At 43.5% G+C, this 21,260-nt stretch overlaps 1 protein-coding gene across 2 annotated transcripts in view; it reads left to right on the top strand.

The window, feature by feature from the left end:
• The first annotated feature begins 1,218 nt into the window (after positions 1–1,218).
• ELAPOR2 (endosome-lysosome associated apoptosis and autophagy regulator family member 2) overlaps positions 1,219–21,260 on the top strand; it is a 110,960-nt gene continuing 90,918 nt past the window's right edge. Inside the window, exon 1 of one of the 2 annotated variants that reach the window (XM_040964631.1) lies at positions 1,219–1,564. In XM_040964631.1, coding sequence (XP_040820565.1) covers positions 1,376–1,564 — 189 coding nt within the window. In that variant the 5' untranslated portion in view covers positions 1,219–1,375. The remainder of the gene's footprint in view (positions 1,565–21,260) is intronic. The other variant, XM_040964632.1, reaches the window with a different exon arrangement.

Here is a 21,260-nt window from a genome sequence, read left to right as displayed (position 1 = left end):
GTAATCTAGAGTAATGTGGAAGTATACTCATAAACTGCTGGTAACAATTGGTATAAAATGTTTGGAGGCTTTTGTATGCTATTCATAAACAATATTTAAAATTGCACACACCACATGATTCAATAGTTTTAATTCTGTAAAAGCATCATAGACAATAAAGACATATGCCAAGGGGTGGGTAATGTAATGTTTGTGTGTGTTAGCTACTGTTTGTGATGTTTACATCTTGTATTGTGGTGGTGGGATAAGATCCTGCCTCTTCTTTTTTTCTTATTTATTTATTCAAAAGGCAGACACAGAGAATGAGATAGAGCCGGAAAGAGAGAGCCAAGACCGAGGCAGGCCCAGACGCAAGCCACAAGCTAGGAAACCCATCTCGGTCTCCCACACGGGCTGGGGTTGGGGTGGTGGGCGAGCACTGAGCTCACCTTTCGCCACCCAAGGGCTTGGACCCCTGGCACCCATGTGTGAGGCCCCCAGCTGTTCCTGGCATTACCTTGGCTTAGCCTAGGAAGACCTCTCTCCTCAAATAAAATCAATTAAAAAAAAAAGAGGAAGAAAAGAAAGAAGGAAAAATGGATGTAAGAAGCTGCCACAGAGAAACCCAGGTCAATTTATAACCAATGTTCCGAGATGATGTCGCTGGATGATGTCTCGAGAAATGGGTATGCCTTTTGAAGTACAGTTCGAGATGGGGTCGTGGAGATCCTTGTCCCTCGAGGGAAGCGTTAGGTCCGAGTTTTGTTTTTTTCTCCCCTGCTTGCTGCTCAAACAGGAGAGAAACTGAGTCATCCGCTACATCCCCTCCTCAGTCCTCTTTCCTGCCCGCCATTTCGCGCAGACCCTGAGCCTAGAAACCAAAGCCAGCACGACGCCTCCTGGGCCCGCTCCTCTTCGGGGCGTCGGTGTGGCGGGCTGAGCGGCGTCGAGGAGGGGGCACCTCAAAACCCGCCGCCAGAAAGCAGCGTTGCCTCAGCTCCCCTTCCCGCGCGCCCTCCGCCGCGGACTCGGAGGGCGGAGAGCCGCGCCGGGGCTCGGCGGCCCCGCAGGGCCCTGTCGCCGGCCCAGGCCCCTCGGCAGCCCGGCCCTGCTGGGCCGCAGCCCCCGCTCGGCGCCACCTGCTCCCGGCCCCGCGTCCCCGCCCCGCGTCCCGCCCCCGCGCCGCGCCCGCGTCCCGCGGTCCCTCCCTCCGGCGTGACGGGAGCGGCGAGCGCGGCCGAGCTGTCAGCCGGCGGACCGGCCGGGGGCGAGCGAGCGCCCGCCGAGCCCACAGCCCTCGCGCCCACCGAGCCCACAGCCCTCGCGGCGGGAGCCGCGGTTACCGCCTCAGCCGGGAGGCTGCTCCGCTGCCGGCGGCGGCCGCTGCGGCTCGGAGATGCTGCTGCTCGCCCCCAGGCCAGCGCGGGGCAGGAGCCGCAGGCGGCCGGCCGGGGATGCCCGCGGCGGGCGCTCGCCGCCCTGGAGCTCCGCCTGGATCTGCTGCTGGGCGCTCGCCGGCTGCCGGGTGGCCTGGGCTGGGGACCTGCCTTCGTCCTCCGGCCGCCCGCTTCCTCCTTGCCAGGAGGTGAGCAGCGCCGGGTCCCTCACCTGGAGTTTGCCGCGCGGCGGGGCGGGGAGGCCGGGGCCAGCGGCGCGCAGGGCGGCTTTTCCGCGGCCGCCCCCTGGTCCTGGCTGTCGCGCGCGGGTCGAGGGCTCAACTTGTCGGGCCCGGGGCGGGGAGGTGGGCTCGGCGGGGACCGGCTGGTGCCTCTCGGTTTGGGCTGGGAGGGGGCTCTGAAGGACCTGGCGGCGGCCTCTTGGGAGAGCCGGGGTACAGGAGCTGGGGTCTGGGGAGCGATTTCAGGAAGGAGGGGAGCCTGGGGAAGCCCTGGCGACGGAGCTTGGAGAACCACCTCTTCGCAGCTTCCCCAGAGCGCCCCACAGGGACGCGGGGAGGTTTCCCGCTCCTCCACCCGCCGCCTGTAGGAGCCGACGGCTTCCTCCGGCTTCCTCGCGGAGGCCCCGGAGATTTGCCAAGCCAGCGCGTGTGGTGGCACCTGCTATCCTCCCCTCAAATTCTGGATGTGCATTGAGGGTGTCCGCGGGGAAGGGGCGGGTTGGTGGTGTGGAAAAGCCGAGCAGAGGAGCCAGCTGCGTCTTGGGGAGGTGCCGCTCTACCTGGCTGAAGCCGGCCGCTGCTGCGTGTTGTGGCAGCTGGAGGTTCTCCTGACCTGCAGCCAAGAAGCAGAGAAAGGAGGCTCCTTCTGTTGAGTGTTGCTCTTTCCCTTTAGTGTTCCAGAAAGTGCATCGTCTTAATGAAAAATCAACGAAGAGGGGCGGAAACAGCATTTCTGACCTACTTTGAGTGATTGAGTTGAGGAGGCCATGAGGCGTGTGTGCTGTCAGGGCGAAGAGTGGGAGGAAGCAGGGTGATGGGCCGTTTCACTGCAAGGAGCAAACATGAGTTAGCCTCCCTGAAATAAACACCAGGCTGTTGGCTTTGTAGGTGGCATTGTAACTGGAGAGTCTTGTGCAGGCTTCTCACAGGATGTCTTGTTCCACCAAGCATGGGTCAGACTTGCGTTTTCCTCTTCCTCTCGCACCCGGCAGGTCCCAGGACTGACTGAAATGACAGAACCAAGTCAAAGGTAGAGAGCCAGCCATGTGGTACTGGGGGAAGCCAGGGCAAGCCCTTTGCACACAGCTGTGCTTCCTTTCACAGTTTTGAGGACCATTAGCTTCATCTGTATCCCCCACTTTACCTGTCACCTGGGAATGAGCCATTCTTGCGGCCGCTTTTCAGACACGCTGAATTGGAGCAGCTGTGACAGGATGTTCTCACCGTTCAGCTCCCTGGGCTTGTATGTAAAATGAATTTTTTTCTGAAAGTGAAAAGTTGTAATTCTTACCATGTTCTTTTTTTTTTTAAGATTTATTTTTATTATTTTTTTATTGGAAAGGCGGATATACAGAGAGGAGAGACAGAGAGGAAGATCTTCCGTCCGAAGATTCACTCCCCAAGTGAGCACAACGGGCCGATACTATGCCGATCCGAAGCCAGGAGCCTCTTCCGGGTCTCCCACGCGGGTTCAGGGTCCCAAAGCTTTGGGCTGTCCTCGACTGCTTTCCCGGGCCACAGGCAGGGAGCTGGAAGGGAAGCGGGGCTGCCGGGATTAGAACCGGCGCCCATATGGGATCCCGGGCGTGCAAGGCGAGGACCTTTAACCACTTGCGCCACCGCGCCGGGCCCTTACCTTGTTCTTAGTAATGAATTTTGTTTTGTTTTTGGAAAGGCATGTAGGGTGGTAACTAGTTTAATTCTTTAAGTGAGCATATATATATTTTAAAGATTTACTTATTTTTATCGGAAAGGCAGATCAGATTTACAGAGAGAAGGAAAGACAAAGGGAAAGGTTTTCTATCTTCTGGTTCACTCCCCAAATGGCCGCAATGGCTGGAGCTGAGCTGAACTGAAGCCGGGAGCTTCTTCCCGGTCCCCTACTCGAGTGCAGGATCTCAGGGTTTTGGGCCATCCTCCACTTGTTTTTTCCAGACCATAAGCTGGAACACAAACCAGCACCCATATGGGATCCTAGTGCTTACAAGGTGAGAATTTAACCATTGGGCCATTGTGCTGGGCCTGTGAGCATGTATTATAAACCTACATCCCCAGAAAGAACAGAGTAAGAGTCTAAATTAACCTAGGAAACACAGAGAGGCAAAGGTGTGACATACCCTAAAGGTTCGAAAAAGCTGTGTCCCTTGCAGTTCTTGTATTGGTTTGGAAATTGTGTGTGGTTTATACCTTGACACTTCAAGTTTAACTTTTCCCTCTGAAATGAAGATGATCTAGGACATTTATTTATGCTTCTAAGCCTACATGTGGCTGGCTGTTATTAAAAATGGTGAGTGACCTGGGCTGTGGTGCAGCAAGTTGCACCACTGTGTGTGTATGTGATGTTGATGTAGCCCAGCTGCTCTGTGTGTAATCCAGATTCTTGCTGATGCGCCTGCGAGGTCGGGAGAAGATGATTAGGTGGATGTCTGGCACCCATGTGGGGTCCCCGGGTGAGTTCCCACCTCTGGCTTTGTTTGCTCAGTCCTTGCCGTTGCAGTCTTTTCAGGGAGTGACCCAGTCGATGGAAGGTTCTCTCTAACTTTAACCAACCAATACATCTTGATCTATGTCGTGAAGTACATGATAGTTGCTTACTGTATAGAAATAAAACCAAAAGCCCAGGAAAGTATTGTTCTTCCCATGGGGGAAAAAGAAAGACCGGCAGTGCTCAGATCCACTGGTCATTTTGCTGGTGACAGCTGTGAGACTGCTCATGAGGAGTTGGAGACGTCTTTAGAAATAAGAGAGGCCTAGTAGTCTTCTAGGGGCTGAATCTACTTCTCCAGAAAAATTTATTTGCTTATGAAAATTTATTTATTTATTTGCAAGGCAGAGTGAATGAGAACTTCCATCTGCTGGCTCACTTCCTCAATGCCCCTGAGCTGGGAATAAAATCCGGGTCTCCCATGTGCAGAGCAGGGATCCAGCTATTTCAGTCGTAACCCTTGTTTCCACGGTCTGCATTCACAGGAAACTTGGAGTTAGGATCAAACCCAGTTGCTCCAGTGTAGCATGAGGGTGTTTTCACCGCTAAGTTCGACTTCCACTCCCTGAATGTGCTTCTTGGCAGCTGGTCTGACTAGTTGAACTAATTTACAGAATAGGTTGTGTTTTTTGAGACACATTTTTGTAAAAATTATTTTTATCTGAAAAGTAGAATTATAGTGAGAGAAGAAGCAGAAAGAGAGATAGAGAGAGAGATATTTTCCATCTGATGGTTCACTCCCTAGCTGGCCACAGCAGCTGGAGCTGAGCTGAGCTGAGCTGAGGTCCAAAACCTGCAGCCTACAGCTTCCTCCAAGTCTCTCATATGGGTGCAGGGTCTCAAGGATTTGGGCCATCTTCCGCTGTTTGCCCAGGTACATTGGCAGGGAGTTGGATGAGAAGTGGAGCAGCTGGGACTAGAACCAGTACCCATGTGAGATTATGCAAGTGCCGGCCACCTGTGCTACTGTTCATAAGAAGGAAACAGAAGGGCAAGTGACTTTGTGGCTCTGAAAGTAGAGATATTGGGGCTGGGGAGAGTTCACTTTTGAACTTAGTCTTGTGGTCTGATATTTAGCTAAGGAAAAGTGAACCAGACCAGTGAGCAAAAACAGTTAATGTGCCAAGTCTACATCACTTCTGTCCACTCATCCCTTTACACTCTTTTGCAACATTAAAGGAGATAGGTGCCACCTGTAAGGATAACATTGTATGGTGGAGAAAGAATGAGGGCTGTTTAAGTGAAGGGGCTTGAGCCTGGAAACCAAAGCCCATTCTTGATAAAATGAGAGAATATTGAAGAGGGAAGGAGAATCAGTAGGTCATTCTAAGCTTTGTTTTCCTGCAGTGGCTTGTCTCACTCCCGTTTATCAGTATTTTTATAAAAGCTGTCATGTTTAAGTTACAAAGACTCTCATTTTCCCTGCCTGGTTTTAGAGGAAAGCGCTGAAAGGGAGAGAAACACGGTAGATTGGCCTGAGAGTAACCTAATGATGATTGTGTGAGTTCAGAGAAAAGGCCCTTCAGAGAGACAAATGCATTAGGGCTCCAAATTTCACTCAGACTTTTACAGAGGATTGAATGCTGGGGTGAAATTTATAAGCAGCAGCTTCCTATGTCAATCTTTGAATGATTGCTGTGGAATGTGGAGCGGAGGGGAAGCACAAACAGGAAGAGGTGGTTTGGTGACAGTCAGTGCACCAGCAGATGAAGGACAAGCGTAGGCTGTGACTCTGGCAAAGGTCATTCAAAGGAAGAAATATAAAAAGGACTGGCCATCAGAATTGCCTGGGTTTTTGTGGGGGAAAACTCAAAGGATCAGTCCTTTCTGAATTTCTTACCATCTGCTTTTCACTTGTAAAATGTTATAAAACTGACCTGCCTGTTTTTATTATGAGAATGAGATGAAATTCATGCAAGTTAAAGGAAGAGCAATCTGTGTGGTTGTGAGGGTTGATTGTCATCACCTTGAGGAAGCTACATCTTGATTTTTTTTTAGGAATGGTCTACAGTGAGATTTCTGAAATTCATAGGATAGGTCTATCCAATAACTGGAATGGAATTTTTGACTCATTGAATAGTAGGGTTTAATGGGGCTCTTAGAGGGAGAAGAAAAATAAAGGGTACCAGATGATTCCAAATGCAATAAAGTATTAGAAGATAGAGTGCATCAGAAGAAAAGAACTAAGTGAATTATACATGCATTATTTAAATTTTGTAAATTAAATCATGAAAGAGCTGATTTTTCACTGTTGTAAAATCTTGCATAATGGGATTCTACTGAGCTCTGTAAATCTTTACTGAGTGATGACTTTCACCTAAAGTTTTTATTCCACCATCATCGATTCTGCTTACGTTCTAGAAAAACATGTCAGAGGATGTGAAATGATGAAGTAAAAAAATCACAGTTGGAGTAAGTAGGTATGATCAGACACTCAAGCAGAAATTGTTGTGTAATAATTCGGTGTCTTGAGGGAAGAGAAGGAACAGTGAAACCCACTGTGGTGGATCAGGAAAGACCCTGTAGAGGTGATTGAGACTTGAAACACGTGGAAAAATTTGCCAAGTAGGTACAAGTTGGGTGTGAACATGGGCTAGTTCGAGAAAAGACATTTCAGATGTAGGGCACAGACTGGACAAGGGGCAAGAAGACAAGTCAACCTTGCACTTTAATTGGTATAGGTGGAGAGAAACATCATGTGTGGTGAGGAACTTAATGAGAGGTGGGTTGGAGAAGCAGAAGGAGGCTGATCATAATGGACCTTCTATCCCACTTCTAACATTTGATGGGTAATTGGAGCAATGGAAGTACTTTACAAACAGAAGAAATAAAATATAGTCTCACTTGGCAACAGAAGGGAGGCCACATTATTACAAGAGCAGTGAATGGAGAGGCAAGATCTCTTGAAAGGTGATTGTGACAATCCAGATGAAGGATGGCAGAACCTCAGTTAAGGAGTAGCAATGAAGGTGGGAAGAGGGCTCGATGTCCTAAGATGGACATGATGGTAAGCAGAGGGTGAGGGAATGAAAAGCTTGGCTTTGATCAGAAGGTCATTCCTCTCACCTCTCTGAGAAGGAGTGTGAGGAAGGTAAGGTGAGGAGCCTGTTCCTGGTCAGGTTGACTTTAGGTAGCTGCTCTGGGCCATGGTCTAGGCTGGAGTCCCTGGAATGAAAGACTGGATTGAGTCAAGTCACAGAGGATAAGAACAGATGAGGCCAACGATGTGAACTGGGTTTAACCAGTGTTCAGTGGGCAGAAGTCAAGAGATGCACAAGCAAAGGCTAGAATGGGAGAAATGTGAGGAAAGAAAGCAAAGCCTTCAAGGACGAAGTTGTGTATCATTGTCTGAAAAAACCGAATAACACGAGGATTGAAAAGAACTGAATTTGACAAGTGGATCATTGTGCTTTGCACTGAAGTGGTCCCTGTAGGGAGATGAGGATGAGTGGAGTATTGCTACCTAAGAAGTGAGGCATTGGGGATGTAGAATTTTGTTGTATGGCCTTTTTCATAAGAAGGTAAAGTGTGGACTTCCAAGGTCACACATATACTGTGACTTGTGAGTTTTCTGGTTGAGAAAAAGAATGGCTTTGTGTGGGAAGTGTCTGAAGATCTTTGGCTGTGGATGGAAGTGCCAGAACCTAAAACCACACTGTCACTGAAGGAGTTGGGCTTGGCCTCTGTTTTTAAGCCTTAGCATAATTAATCTGGTCTGTTTTGCCTCTGGAGGTGAATTTTCCATTTCGAGTTGTTAGGCTCAGAACCATTCCTCATATGTTAGGCAAATGTGAGCAAGTATTCACACCGTCAATATTTACAATGTAAAACTAAGAGTTGACAGATCTGTGAAGTGTCGTATTTTAGCACAAGGGATGGAAATAGCAGAGTGTAGTATAGAGTGGCACGTTTTCCTATCACAGGTTTTTTTTTTTTTTCAGCAGTGTCTTGGACTCTGGTTCTTTATTGTCAGAAAACACTAGTCAAGTTTTGGTTGCCTTTTATTTCCCCTTGAAGGAACCATGGATAATATTCTCTCCTTTTTTGCCTTTTAAAATCTGAGTTGTATGTAATATCCCCATATTTAATATGCATTTATTATGTCTTTATGTACCAAGGACTGAAAGTAAAATGATGAGCAAAACATATGGTCCCTGCCTACTTGGAGCTTTATAATCTCATGGGGGCAGATTGAAAACGAAACCACACATCATGTAATTGCATTTGCCATCAGTGCTGGGATGGAAGCGACTGCAGTGTGAGGGGGAGGGGGTTGCTGTTTACCTTTGGCCCCGGCTGCGGAGTCCTTCTGTTGCAGTTCATGTGGTAGTGAAGACAGGAAAACAGCTTCAGGTCTGAGCCCTGCCAGTGGTTTGCGTGACCTTGAGCAAATCACTCTCTGAGCTTTCCTTGTCTCAAAGTGAAGATAGTAATTCCTGCCTCACCCATGTGAGAGCTGTGTGAGGATCAAGCTAATGGATTGGCAAGCACTTAGTTTTTATTCCCATGTAAGTGATGAACAGTGTTTCTGAGTGGATGGATTGAAGGGAAAAGAGCTAGGATGTGGGATGGCAAACTTGTTTACCGACATTGTTTTCTAGGAATGTGTGTGTGTGTATGCAACACTGGAGCTGGTTGATTGCTGCGTTACTACAGAAACTTGACTTTGAGCATGCCATACCGTAAGATCCTAAGGGAAATCAAGCGTTTCCCTTGATGCTGCCATTCTCAGTCTCTGCTCATTCTTCATTGTCTCCCTGACTGCGTTATACTGGCAAGTTCCTGGGCTACATCTTAGGCTCCCTTATATTTTCTCTTACCTCCACACTCTTGATGAGGTCATCCAGTATGCTGGTTTTAAATACGCCTTCCCTGTGGATAGCTCTCCAGTCCACATCCCTCGCCTTGGTCATTCCAGCATGGCTGCGATGTCATCGCTTGGATAGTTTCCTCAAATCAGACATGTCCTAAGCAGATCCTCTGGCCTGTGCCTCAGCTCCACTTTTTGGTCATTTTCCCCATTTCATTTAGTACATCTCCTCCCTCCTCAGCCCAGAAGTCATGCAGTCTCGCTAATATCTTTTTCTGCCCTGTCTTCACTGTGTGTGTCAACTGCTCAGCACTCTGCCTGCCACTTCTGGACCACCCCACCTGTGTATCCAGTATTTCCTGTCTGCGCCACTGCTGTAACTACCTATCTTGATCCCACAGCACAGCACAAGACCACATTAAAATGTATGTAAAACAAAAACAAAAGCCCCAACCCTTCACTCTATAAGTCTAAACATTGCTCATCTTTGATGGTGGCCTACAAGGCTCAATAGGACTCCTCCAGGAAGCCTCCGATGCTATTCTTGCTACAATCTTATCCCAGTTTTGTGTGACTGTAATAGAATACCTCGGACCTCAGCAGAAATATATTTGGCTCATGATTTTGGAGGCTTGGGAGCTGACATGGATGATGCTGGGTCATCACACGGTGGCAGGCTAAAGATTAGAGAAGATAAAGAGACAGGGCAGGAGGGTCCCAGTGTTGGCCTTTTGTAAGGGAGAACTCCTCAGAGAATGGCATGGGAGTCTGACCCGCATGTCCCAAGTAGGGGTCCTGACGCCCAACTTCCTGACACCACCCTTCCCAACAGAAGGGAAACAGTGAAGCCATGACACTCCCTGGTTTTCATTCTGTTTCTAGTCTCCCCATCCAATCTGCAAGCTCTTTCCTCTGCCGGAAGCTCCTGTCTTCATTTACTTGGCTTTCTTCCTCTTGCACTTTAGGTTTCTTCCCAATTGTCATCTTCTCAGCAAGTCCCTATCCTTCCGTCTTTAGCTTTGCACTTATTTTTCTTTCTGGCTCTTGCATCATTTGTAATTATAGCACATTTTAATTTTGTTTTTATAATGTCCACTTTGCTCAATAAATGGTAAACTCAGTAAAGATAGTACTTTTTTTTTCTTTTAGAAAATAAACCATATGTCCCTAGCATCTTGAACAGTGCTTTGTTGGTGGTAAATGCTCAATAAAAGGTTGTTGAATTAATTAGCATAATTAATTTTGAACACATAGCTAGTTTTTAATTTTATGATTAAATAGGTTTTTAATTTTGATTTGTATAAAATGCTCTAGTAAGCAGTGAGGTAGGTGTTGAGGGATGCCTGTAGGTAAACCAATTGCCTGTGATGTTGGCATTCCTTATATCAGTTTTTGTCCTGGCCGCTCTGCTGCTTATCCAGCTAATGGCCTGAGAAAAGCAGCAAGAACATGGCTCAAGTCTTTGGATCCCTGGCACTCATATGGAAGACCCCAATAGAGCCTCTGGTTCCTGGCTTCAGCTTCACCCAGCACCAACCATTATGGCTATATAGGGAGTGAACTAGTTGATAGAAGTTCTCTCTTATTCTCTGTCCCTCTCTTGCCTTCAAAACAAATATCAAATGTCTGAATGTCAAAGATAGAATACATGCAATAGAGCTCTTATCTTTAAGAATGTAAACTATACCCTTTCCAAAACTGAAAACTATTCATTACTGTTATTTGACAGTGGAAAACGCTATCTCATTAGTGTAATTTACATTTCTCTAATATTTCTCATGTCATGTAGCACTTTTTAAAATAAATCTATTTACTTAAATGAAAAAGAGAGGCAGCTGTTCACCATTGTTTTATTTCCCAAGCACCTGCAGTCCTTAGGGCTCGGCTAGTGGGAAGCCAGGAACCTGCAAGGCAGTTCTCATCTCCTGACTATGAGCATCACCTGCTGCTCCTCCAGGCGTGCATTAGCACAACACTGGGATCAGGAGTGGAGCTGAGACTCGACCCTTTCACTCAGGTCCGGGATGTGGATACCCCAACCACTACACTGCACACCCACCATCTCACTGTTTTTTCCTTGCATTTGTGGGGATTTTTGCTGTGTGAGCTCTTAGCATCATGAGGATAACCTATTGAAAACAGGTTTCACTAGGTTCTTTCTTGCCTGTGTGTTTTGACATAAGGACGCACAGAGGAAGCAATTATTTAGTCTATAAAATATCTATGGACTCATTTCCCTTCATATGCTAAATAGGAATGAATTTTAATGTTTTAAAAATGAATGCTTGATACGTAGTTTATTATTTCATTCCTATAATAAATTAAGCCTTTCATGTGTTTAGCAGAGGAAAATAATGATGCTAGTACAATGTGACTGGGAATTCTGGGGCTTGAATTAAAATGCTTTGTATTAAGAATGTTTTTGAAATTTCAAGGTAGTACTACTATAATCTTTTCTTTCTCATTGACCATTCATATGTGGGTTTGGGGGGGGGGAGTTCAGTTAGCATTTCCTAACTTTATACCGTGCATTTGTCTCATGAAATCTCACACTACAAGGAGGAGAGGGGATGGACTTGGCAGCCATTAAGAGATCTGTTTTTTGACTCGGATATATTCCAGGCTATCATGACTTGTAGGTTTTTGTTGTGTTGAATGAACTTCCAGTGACATAGGGAATTCAAGGGGTGACAAAGAGGAGAAAGAAGAGTCTGTGGAGAAACATAAAACAGAATGCCTTCAGTCTCGGATGAGTCTTGGTGTGCTCCCCTAGCAACAATTGCATGAGCTGTGTGCAGTGCAGAGGCATCTTGGGAGCCGTGACCCATCAGAGGTCGTTGACGCCATCAGTGTTGATAGATGGCCTGAATTCTGAGCACCCCGTGAGAGCAGCAGGCTGAGCAACGTGCTGAGTGAGATGCCAGCCTTTCAGAAGCAAGCTGGAGAGAGTGAGAAAGCAGCATTTAAGGGTGAAGCTAGGATGGCATCCCCGGAGGAGACCGGATGAATAGAAGCTGCCTTGAGGTTGATGGCAAAGACACTAGTAACTCTGGAGTGTGATATGAGCACAGTGCTCCCCAGGTGTAGCAAGGTACTTGGATTGTTGTATTCTTAAGGACAAGATGTAGGAACAGGTGACAGAGGGTGATGTGCTGGTCAGACTCTTGACTATTGGAAGTGGCAAGAAGGTCTCCAGTGTGATACCTTTGGGGGTAGTATCTCATCCCTGTCCTTTTGCTGTGGCACGGTTACCGTTTAATACAGTACTTTGGTTTTGAGAAGGCATAATCAGACCTTGTGAAGTCAGAGAGTTGGGAAGGATGCCTAATGAGCTGGAAAGCAGAATTGGGATACAAGATGATTTTGAAAGGTTAGAATAACAGGCGAACAAAGTGGTTTAAATGTAGACTTCTTTTTGGTTCTGAACATTGTTCAAGTGGAGGGCAGAAAAGTTGCACATATAAAGACTTTTGAAACTGTGCATGTCACATGACTGCAAAAAGCAATGATGTAGGGTCTTTGGTTCCGTAAATATAAACAGACTGGTTGATTCTTGGGAGGTAGACATGGTCGTGGAGTGTGAGTTAGGGAGATGAATTCTTTGGAAAGAATATCACATGAGGGCTAGTAAAGGAAGGAGATGTGTTTTTCTTCCACAAGACTTTGTGGGGGGAGTCCAATAGTGAGCTTAAAACACTGTAAATTCAGTCAGGTATAAGAGGTTTGTGTTAGTGGTAGGGGGCAGAGTGCATCTGATGAGGTGGACAGGGTCATGAGCTGCTTTGTTTTACCCTGAACATCACAGAGCTCCTGCTAGGTGTGGGTTCCACCTGTGGAATGGAGGAGTGCCCATGGTACCGCAGCAGGTTTGAGGGAAAGTTCAAGGTTATAGGTGTAGTACTCTTTCAAGCACAGATCTTCACCCTTGGTGCTTTAGTCTCACACCATTTCTTTCTCACTCTGTCATTTTTACTTTATTCCAAGATTGCTATAATATAAACACACAACAAAGGCCCTTGGTGTTTTATGTAACATGCTAAAATTGAGAGCAGAAAGAAATAGCCATTTGAAATGTAAGGTTAATGAAGACTTCTACTGCATAGTTCTCAGGCATCCGAACAATCCATGCTAGGAAATAGCTTGGATCAGAGTAATGAGCTTGGTCCTAATGTTTCCCAAGCTAATTGTTAGCCAGGCTGTATTCCTAGAACCTGTATTCTTAACCTGCAGGTTGCACTGGCTCTGTTGTATCTATCAAATATCCTTTGTATATGTCTCATTACAAATCTACAGTATGATTATGAAATGGGGACATTATACCTAATGTAGCCTGGTAATTTTATTTTTGCTTTAATAGTGTGCTGTGAACTTATTATCATATTTTGAATCAGCAAGAATTTTATTAGTGTTTGATAAATCTTACTGTGTTTTCTGAATATCGACTTTAGGTAAATAGCATTGTCAAAACTCCATAACTCATTCTTTGTTAAATTGTTTTCTTAAAAAAGATTCTTTTTAAAAAAGATGAATTTATTTATTTATTTGAGTTACTGAGAGGAAGGTGCAATAGCCAGCAGCTTCCTCTGCGTCTCCCACGTGCTTGGCAGGGGTCCAAGAACTTGCACCATTTCTGCTGCGTTCCCAGCCCGTTAGCAGGGAGCTGGACTGAAAGTAGAGCAGTGCAGGTATAAGCCAGCACCCACGTAGGATGGCAGCATTGCAGGTGGCAGATTTCCTCAGCATAGCACAGTGCTGACCTGCTTTTCTGTGGATCTGTTATGTCACACACACATACTCATGCTCGTGAATATATATACATATATATATATTACAGCATATGTATTGAAATGTATTATGCAGGATGAATGTGCACATATGTAAAATATAGAGTCTATATAATGTTATATGTAATGTGCTATATGTACACATGAACATTTGAGTTTTAGGGCTGTTTTTATACTGTTGATACTTTGTGTCAAGATGGCATACAGACTTTTATTTTGTGGACTTATATATTGTTCTTTTATTCAAAGATTTCTCAATAGTTTCCACCCATTTATTCTTCTAGTTTAACTTCAGAATAATTTTTGCAGAGTTTCAAAGTGTCTCTTGGATCCTGTTAAGTATGTTCATGTATTTGAAAAAAAAAAGCCCCCATCTTTACAGTATTTGTTTCACATGAAGGACATAGTCTGTTTCAGCATTTATTGTTGCATTTTGCATTTTTCACTAGCACAGTTTTTGTGTCTGTTTTATGTGGCGATTTCCCACTAGCATTTTATCTTTTATTTGATTGGTCCTTGATATGGTGCAGAACGATTCCTTTTGGGAAGTTAATTGTATGTCTGTTGTCTTACGGAGATGTCTAGTTTATTCTAACATTTTTTCAGTTGTCTGTGATTTTCTTGATAACAAGTAACATTGAGTGAACATTGAGTGTGAATTGCTTATATTCATTGCAGTCCTCCCAGCAATCCCCATTTCTGCTTTTAGAGATGAGGAGGCTGAGGTGCAAATGCAATTAGTAAGTTGCCAAAGACGACAAAGCTGGTATGCTGTGGAGCTGGGGTGCGTTCATTTGCAGGCACCTCGCTTGTCCCTGAGCCCACCTCTCTCGGCCTGTGCAGAACCCTCTGGTGGGTCATCACGCTCCACAGCGGATCTTTATGGGCTCATGAGGTGCACCAAGCAGCTCCTTTTTTGTTCAGGAGGCACTTGTTTTCAGATGGTTTCATGTTCTCAGAGATCTTTCATCTCCTGTACTGTAGCTGTTCCCTACATGTTGTACAAGGAGAGGCTTGTCCTGTGGTTTACCCACACACGGGTAAGCAGGTGCCTAGTGAGTTGTCCTGGGGATAGGAGGGAGGCTGTGCAGAGTGGCTGGCCCGGTCTCTGTCATCTGGCAAACTCTTCCCAAGCTCTATTGACGGGCTGAGTGAGCCAACTCTGGCTGCATCCAATTCTATCAGGAGGATTTGTTGTCAACAAGCTGAGCTGGCTGTGGTTCTTGTACTATATACACACAAAACAGGTGCTGGACCTAGGGCTGCGTCCATACGGTTTTGAGACTAAAGAGTATAGATGCAGAGTGGCCGAGTGAAGACATCTTAAACTAGAAGCTGGAAAACTTCAAAAATAAAAGACCAAGCTGTGCTGTTGAGAAAACAATAAGTAACAAAGACAATTAGAATAGAAATTGATGGGCCTTAATTCTGCCTTTTCTCCTCCTTTTTTTGGCCTCTTTTGCATTCTTTCAAGACTTACTCAATTATGTAACCCAGGTGTTATTGTAAAATGTTTAGGCATATTAACCCATTTGCTAATAGTTATTTGTTATTAATCCATTCATTGTGCATATCTGGATGATAGTTTTTTTTTTTCTGCCTGAGGTTTCTTTTTTTCGTGAACTTTTCTGAAGATTGTCTGCAGTGCAGTGCACTGTATCTATCTGATGCATGCTTTGGTCGCATGTGACATCTGTGTGCACCCAAAGAAGCTGTCATCATGACGGAGTTCCCTGCTGCCTTTGTGGTCCAGCCCTTTCTCAGCACCCCCAGAGTCAGCGACAGCTGCTTTGTGCCACTCCAGATTCCATTGCATTTTCAAGCATTTCAGGTAAATATAATCTGGTAGTATGTATTTTTGGAGGGGATTGGAATTCTCTCATTTAATGTAATACTTTTGAAATTGATTCACATTGTGTAGTGTACACCAAGTACAATTTGTTGTTTCATATGCCTATTTTAATATGATTGTTTTAATATTATTGCTTGACTTGTTTTTTTGCAATCAAGTGTTTTATTAGAAACAAATACAGAAAAAGAGAGAGAGACTGGCATGCAAGTGGAGAGAGAGAAAGTGAGAGCTCCTGTTCATTGTTTTATTCCTCATATGTCAACCTTGGCGTGTGCTGTGGTGAACTGAAGTGGGGATATTCTTGAACTCTGATATGATAATATAACCTGTGGATATTTGGAATTAATTAGTACTACAAATGGTTGTTTATAGAGTTCAGCAGCCATCTAAAAGGGAAGTATAAGTGTTATGGCACCGTTGGCATTTTGAGATATCCCTGGAGGTGACTTTCTGCTCAGCATTTAGCACTGTTTAGTGCGCTCTTGATGTTTGAAGAGGTCATCATTAAGAGAGTGTATTATGTATGCATGTTGCTACAACTGTTTCTGCTTTCATGCCTGTCTGCCTGCCTGCCTATAGAACATTTCATTGTCATTAGCGAAGGCATGTGTTTCAGTGCAGGTGACAAAGGTAGCGCTTACTCATGTATAGGGAGCCTAAAATGAGGACATTGTTCAGTTCATGTAATAAATATTTGCATAAAGAGAGCAACCTTTGTGTGCAGTTGTATAAATATATTCATTAATCATCGACATTATATTTCTGTATATCATAGATCCAGCAAAATAACAGGGTTTAGTTATATATTCTCTCTCCCTCTTATGGTAGGAGCTGGGAATTTAGTTGGCCAACATGTTTACATTTATAAAGAAGAGAGTTCTTTGAGACTTCAATGGTGGTTCTGCAACTTTTGCAAACCCTCTTGCTTGTGCTACTTGCTGCGTGGCCATTTAAGAGTCATTCTTCTCCACGCCCTTCTCCTGCGGCAGTGGGTGATGGCCTTGACCGGGTGGGAGGAACAACTGTGATTCACCGTCATTGAAGTGAATTCTGCTTCTTATCCACGGATGCGGAGGAAAGCAACCTAGTTCCTCCCCTAACCTTTTCAGCAAGCATTTTTTTTCTGAGCTTTGCTTTAAAATCAGACTCTTCCTTGCTTTCATTCTGTACAGTTTACAGCTTGCTTAAATCTGGCTTTTCTCCTGTTTTCCTAAATCTCTTGTTACGGTTGGTAATTATCTAATTACCAGCAGAATCTTTCCTCCTCATCCCACTCTGAGCTGCTTCCAGGATGCTCCTCTCTCTTTCTCTGAGTTTGGATGACTCATTATTGTTTTAGCTGTCTGCTCTAAATGTTAAGCTTTCCCAGGTTTTGGTGATCTTTTCTTTGCAAGGTGTCTTTCCTCTCTCAGTGATCTCATCCGTATTTTCTTATTATTAGTTTGTATTTTTCTGTATCTGGAAATTTATATATATATATATATACACACACACACACAATTTATAATTTGAAGAATTTGTAGAAGCAAAAGATGATAAAAATCACCTGCAGACCACCTGTGGCAAACTAAGATTAGCGTTAACATTTTCATCTAGATGCTTTTTTAAAATCTACAATGTTTATTCTAGTGTTTCTCAACCTGTCTGCACATTAGAACCATAGACTGATTTATTTCCATTTTAGATTCTCTGAAAACAGGGTTCATGAACCAGATTCTCATATGTGCTATGCTTAAGAATAATTTGTCTAATGGCTATTTTTCAAAATGCCATGTAACGCTTGCCATATGCGGGTCATGTAGTGGTCATTTGTTTTTTCACCAATTGTTTATTCATCCCTCTTTTGTAGTTGTATCTGACCTGAAACACCAGGATTTTATTCGAGAACAAAAACAGTGAGTTCCTGTTTTTAGGGAAGAAGGAGACAGACATTATCCAAATATGTGACCCACAGTGATAAATCTAGGAAAATGAATGACTATCTCAGAAGACAGGGAGAACTTTTGCAACTATGGCATTTGAACAGTAGCTGAGACAGAGAGGTCAAGCTGTGCAGAAACCTGGGGAAGGAGCTTCCAGGAATTGGGTGTGGCAGGTACAAAGGTCCTGAGGTGTGCCTACCCCAGATGGTCAAAGAAGAGTGACTGACAGTCGCTTGAGTGCTGTGAGCGAGGGCACATGGTAGGAGAGAAAGACTGTCATGTGTACCTTCTGTTCACAATTGGTCTGCCTGCCAAATGCCTGCAACAGCTAGGGCTGGGCCAAGTGGAAGCCAAGAGGGTAGAACTCAGTCTTTGGTGTGAGGGACTAGCACCTACTGCCTTCCACATTAGCACAACAGCAGGAAGCTGGATTAGAAGCAGAGTAGCTGGGACTTGAAGTGGCCTTCTGATGCGGGGTGCAGGCATCTCATGCAGTGGCTCGGTACGCTATATCACAATGCTCTCTGCTGAATGACTTGAATTTGGTTACTTTTAAAGAACTTTTCACCAAATGTCCCATTCTAAGGGCCTAAGGATTAGCATGTCAACATAAAATTTTTGCAGGGGTACAATTTAATTCATGATTCCTTTGCTGCCTCATAGGCTTATCTCTGAAGGTTTATTCAGTTACACTTAATTTTTTTTAATGCTGGGTGATAACTAGGCATTACTGGTTAGTGTCTAGTCTTGGTGACATTAGGTGCCATTTAAAATTACTTACAGTGGGAGATGGGAATCTGGATATAAGATGAGTACTTGTTGAATTAGGAAAGAACTGCCCTTTTGGAAAAGAATCACCCAGTGAGTTAAGAAGTGGGTCCTCCATCTTTTTTGTGAGCATGAGGTCAGCTTTTTCTTAGACTTCTCATTCAATTTCATGCTTAACAGAGCAAAACCATGGTGGTTACTGGAGCCTGAGATGGTTCATCGGGTTGAGGTCTGCAGGAAGGATGGCTAATTGGTACAGAGGGGTGGTTGAACAGCAACATGGCCTTTGACACAATAGGATGGTTATGGTTGGCAACAGTTATTGACATTTTAGAGTCGATAGCTGAAAGGATTCTGAATGTTCCTATCCCAAAGAAATAACTATCTGAAGTGATGGAAATGTCATTCTAATGGAATCATTATATAGTATACACATGTATTGAAATGCCACAGTAAACACTGGATCATGCGTAGTTATCTTCTGAAAGCCAAAATACTTATTCAAAAATAAAATGGAAGAGCTATCCAAAAAATACATGGAAACTTTCTCTATTTTGGGCAATACAGGCAATTTTTTTTTTTCCTGAGGAAAATCCCACATGAAATGTATCTGCTGTGTTCTTGGTTTTCTCATGTGGCAGTATAGCCTAGAACAAAATACGGCTTCTTAGTTTATCACCCTTATTATTGAAAGATAATAGGTTTGCTATATGTTTTTTGTTATTGTGTGTTGCAAGAAGTGTTGTACAAGTTGTCTTATATTTACATCAAGGTATATGATCTGAAGAAATGCTTCTAGCTAATTTCAGCATGTCCTATTCTCTCCAGCACTGGGCTGTAGTTGCAATATATGCCATTAAGGATGTAGCCTCATAAACCAGTTTGTGACTGTAATGGGCTTCATTTAGAAACCATGAAATGCCGATCGTAACTAATGATCGGAGACATCAGCTCATGAACCCATTAGTTGCAAGTTCTCTAAGAGGATATAAATTCAATTGTGGAACAGAAACTTTTTTTTTTTTCTGGACTTACTACACCTTACAGTCTTAAAGCAGAATGTATTACAATACCTGTAATGTTTTTATTGGGATATTCTTTGAATTTCCTTCTGGTCTGGGATTCTAACATTTAGCTAAGTCTTAGAAGAATCAATGAATGAATCTCTTTGGAGAGGCTTGGTTTTATAACTGTATCCTTGTTTAAGCACATTGTTAGTGCTTTCACATTGTTTTAAGTGAAGCAGTTACAAATGGGCTCTGCGATGTTGAGATTGAAATCTCCAGAGTAAAACTGCAGCAAGCACATGCTCCATGGTGGTTGTTGAGACAGTGGCTGTATTGAAGCAGATGGTTGTTGTGACGTATCGTCGTCCCCATCGCATTGATGGCCATGGCTCAATGAAGTGTGCTTGGTCTTCTGCATTTGTGAGCTCTCAGCCCTGCCAGCCCCTCCCTCACCTTTTCACATGGAGTGTTTTCTCAGGAGCTGTTGTGATGGAAACACAAAGAGCATATGGAAGCAGATAGATGCTTAGGTTTTGATTTTATGCTTTCGTAGATGGCTTTATTCAAGCAAATACAAGAGAAAATGTTTGTTTAATGGGTTTTGATTGTATTGTGCCAGCTGCTGAGTTTTCTGTTTTCTGGCCTGGCCTGTCAGATACGTACCCTTATTTCTATGTGATTTGACAAAAAAAATCCAGCCAGCTTACAGGTTTTTTTTTCCCCCAGGGAATTAAACAGGTTGTGTGTGTGTATATGTGTGTATATGTGTATATATATATATATATATATATATATATATATATACATATATATTATTATATATATTTATTTATGTATATATTTATTTATATTTATATTATATATTATTTATATTATTATATATATTATTTATATTATTTATTTATTTATATATTATTATATATATTTATTTATGTAAATATATATATATTATATATATATTATATATATTATATATATATACATATATATATATTATATATATATATATAATGTTATAACATTATATATATATAATGTTATGGATTCTTGAAGACTTGTGGTCAAATTTGATTTTGCTTTTCTAAAATTATTTAATGTGAGAACCTTTATGGTTCTTCAATATTGCATAAGGAATTGATCTTAATTTATGACAGCTTAAAAAGCTTATGGTCTCATTTTAATTATTCAAAGAAATAACTTTTTTATGAATAAGTTAAGGGGGCATGAATTGATGGAGAGGTGTGTAGTATTTATGCATGTACCATAGTGAGTGGGATGAGCACTGGCTGTGTGTTAAGCAATTTTACCATGGAAATGTTCTTGTCGTTAATTGATTGTGTGGCCTTGGGTAACTTCCTGTTGTACTTGAGATTGTTTCATTTGGAGTAGAAAGAGTAGAAAGAGATTGGTTTAGATCTTTGCTGAATTCCTTTACGTTGTTGGCACTTAACAGTTTTTTTTTTTCTTTCTAGTTTTATGTTTGTAGAGAAACAGGAGTAAAGTCTTTGCTTCTTGGTTCATGTTCTCAACTTAATGGGGATTTTCTCCGTCTGTGGGTAGATTGCATTGACGATGTAGCTTGATAATTTCTAGAAAATAAGTGTTTTCAAGAGAAAACAGGCTTGTTGAATATGGCTGATTGCTGCTTCTCTCCTTTGCTTTATCCCTCTTCTTTCCCTCCTCTCCTTCCCTCTTCACCACCCTCTCCACACACAATTTCATTTTCTTTGCCAATAGATGACTGGTTCTAAAATTTCATGTAATCGAGTCAACTGAAGGCAGACATTTAGCATGAGATACTTAATATTCCCCCAGATGAGTTTTGAGAGCCTTAGGATGAACCCTTTCTTTTTTGGCTTTTAGGGTGTCTGAGATTAAGGAAGACTTAACGTAAATGGCAAATTGCACCTGTGACATTTAGCCTGTGATTTTTTTCTCCCCTGTAGGGAAAGACTAAGTTGGTGGTGTGAAGCCAGCCTGGGTGATATTTCCTTTATTTTAATCCTCCTTGGTTTATTCACTAACGCATGGCCTT

Source organism: Ochotona curzoniae, unplaced genomic scaffold (genome assembly GCF_017591425.1).
Source record: "Ochotona curzoniae isolate NIBS_2020 unplaced genomic scaffold, NIBS_Ocur_1.0 scaffold_3835, whole genome shotgun sequence".
Taxonomy (NCBI): domain Eukaryota; kingdom Metazoa; phylum Chordata; class Mammalia; order Lagomorpha; family Ochotonidae; genus Ochotona; species Ochotona curzoniae.
This window is presented reverse-complemented; position numbering and strand designations above follow the sequence as displayed.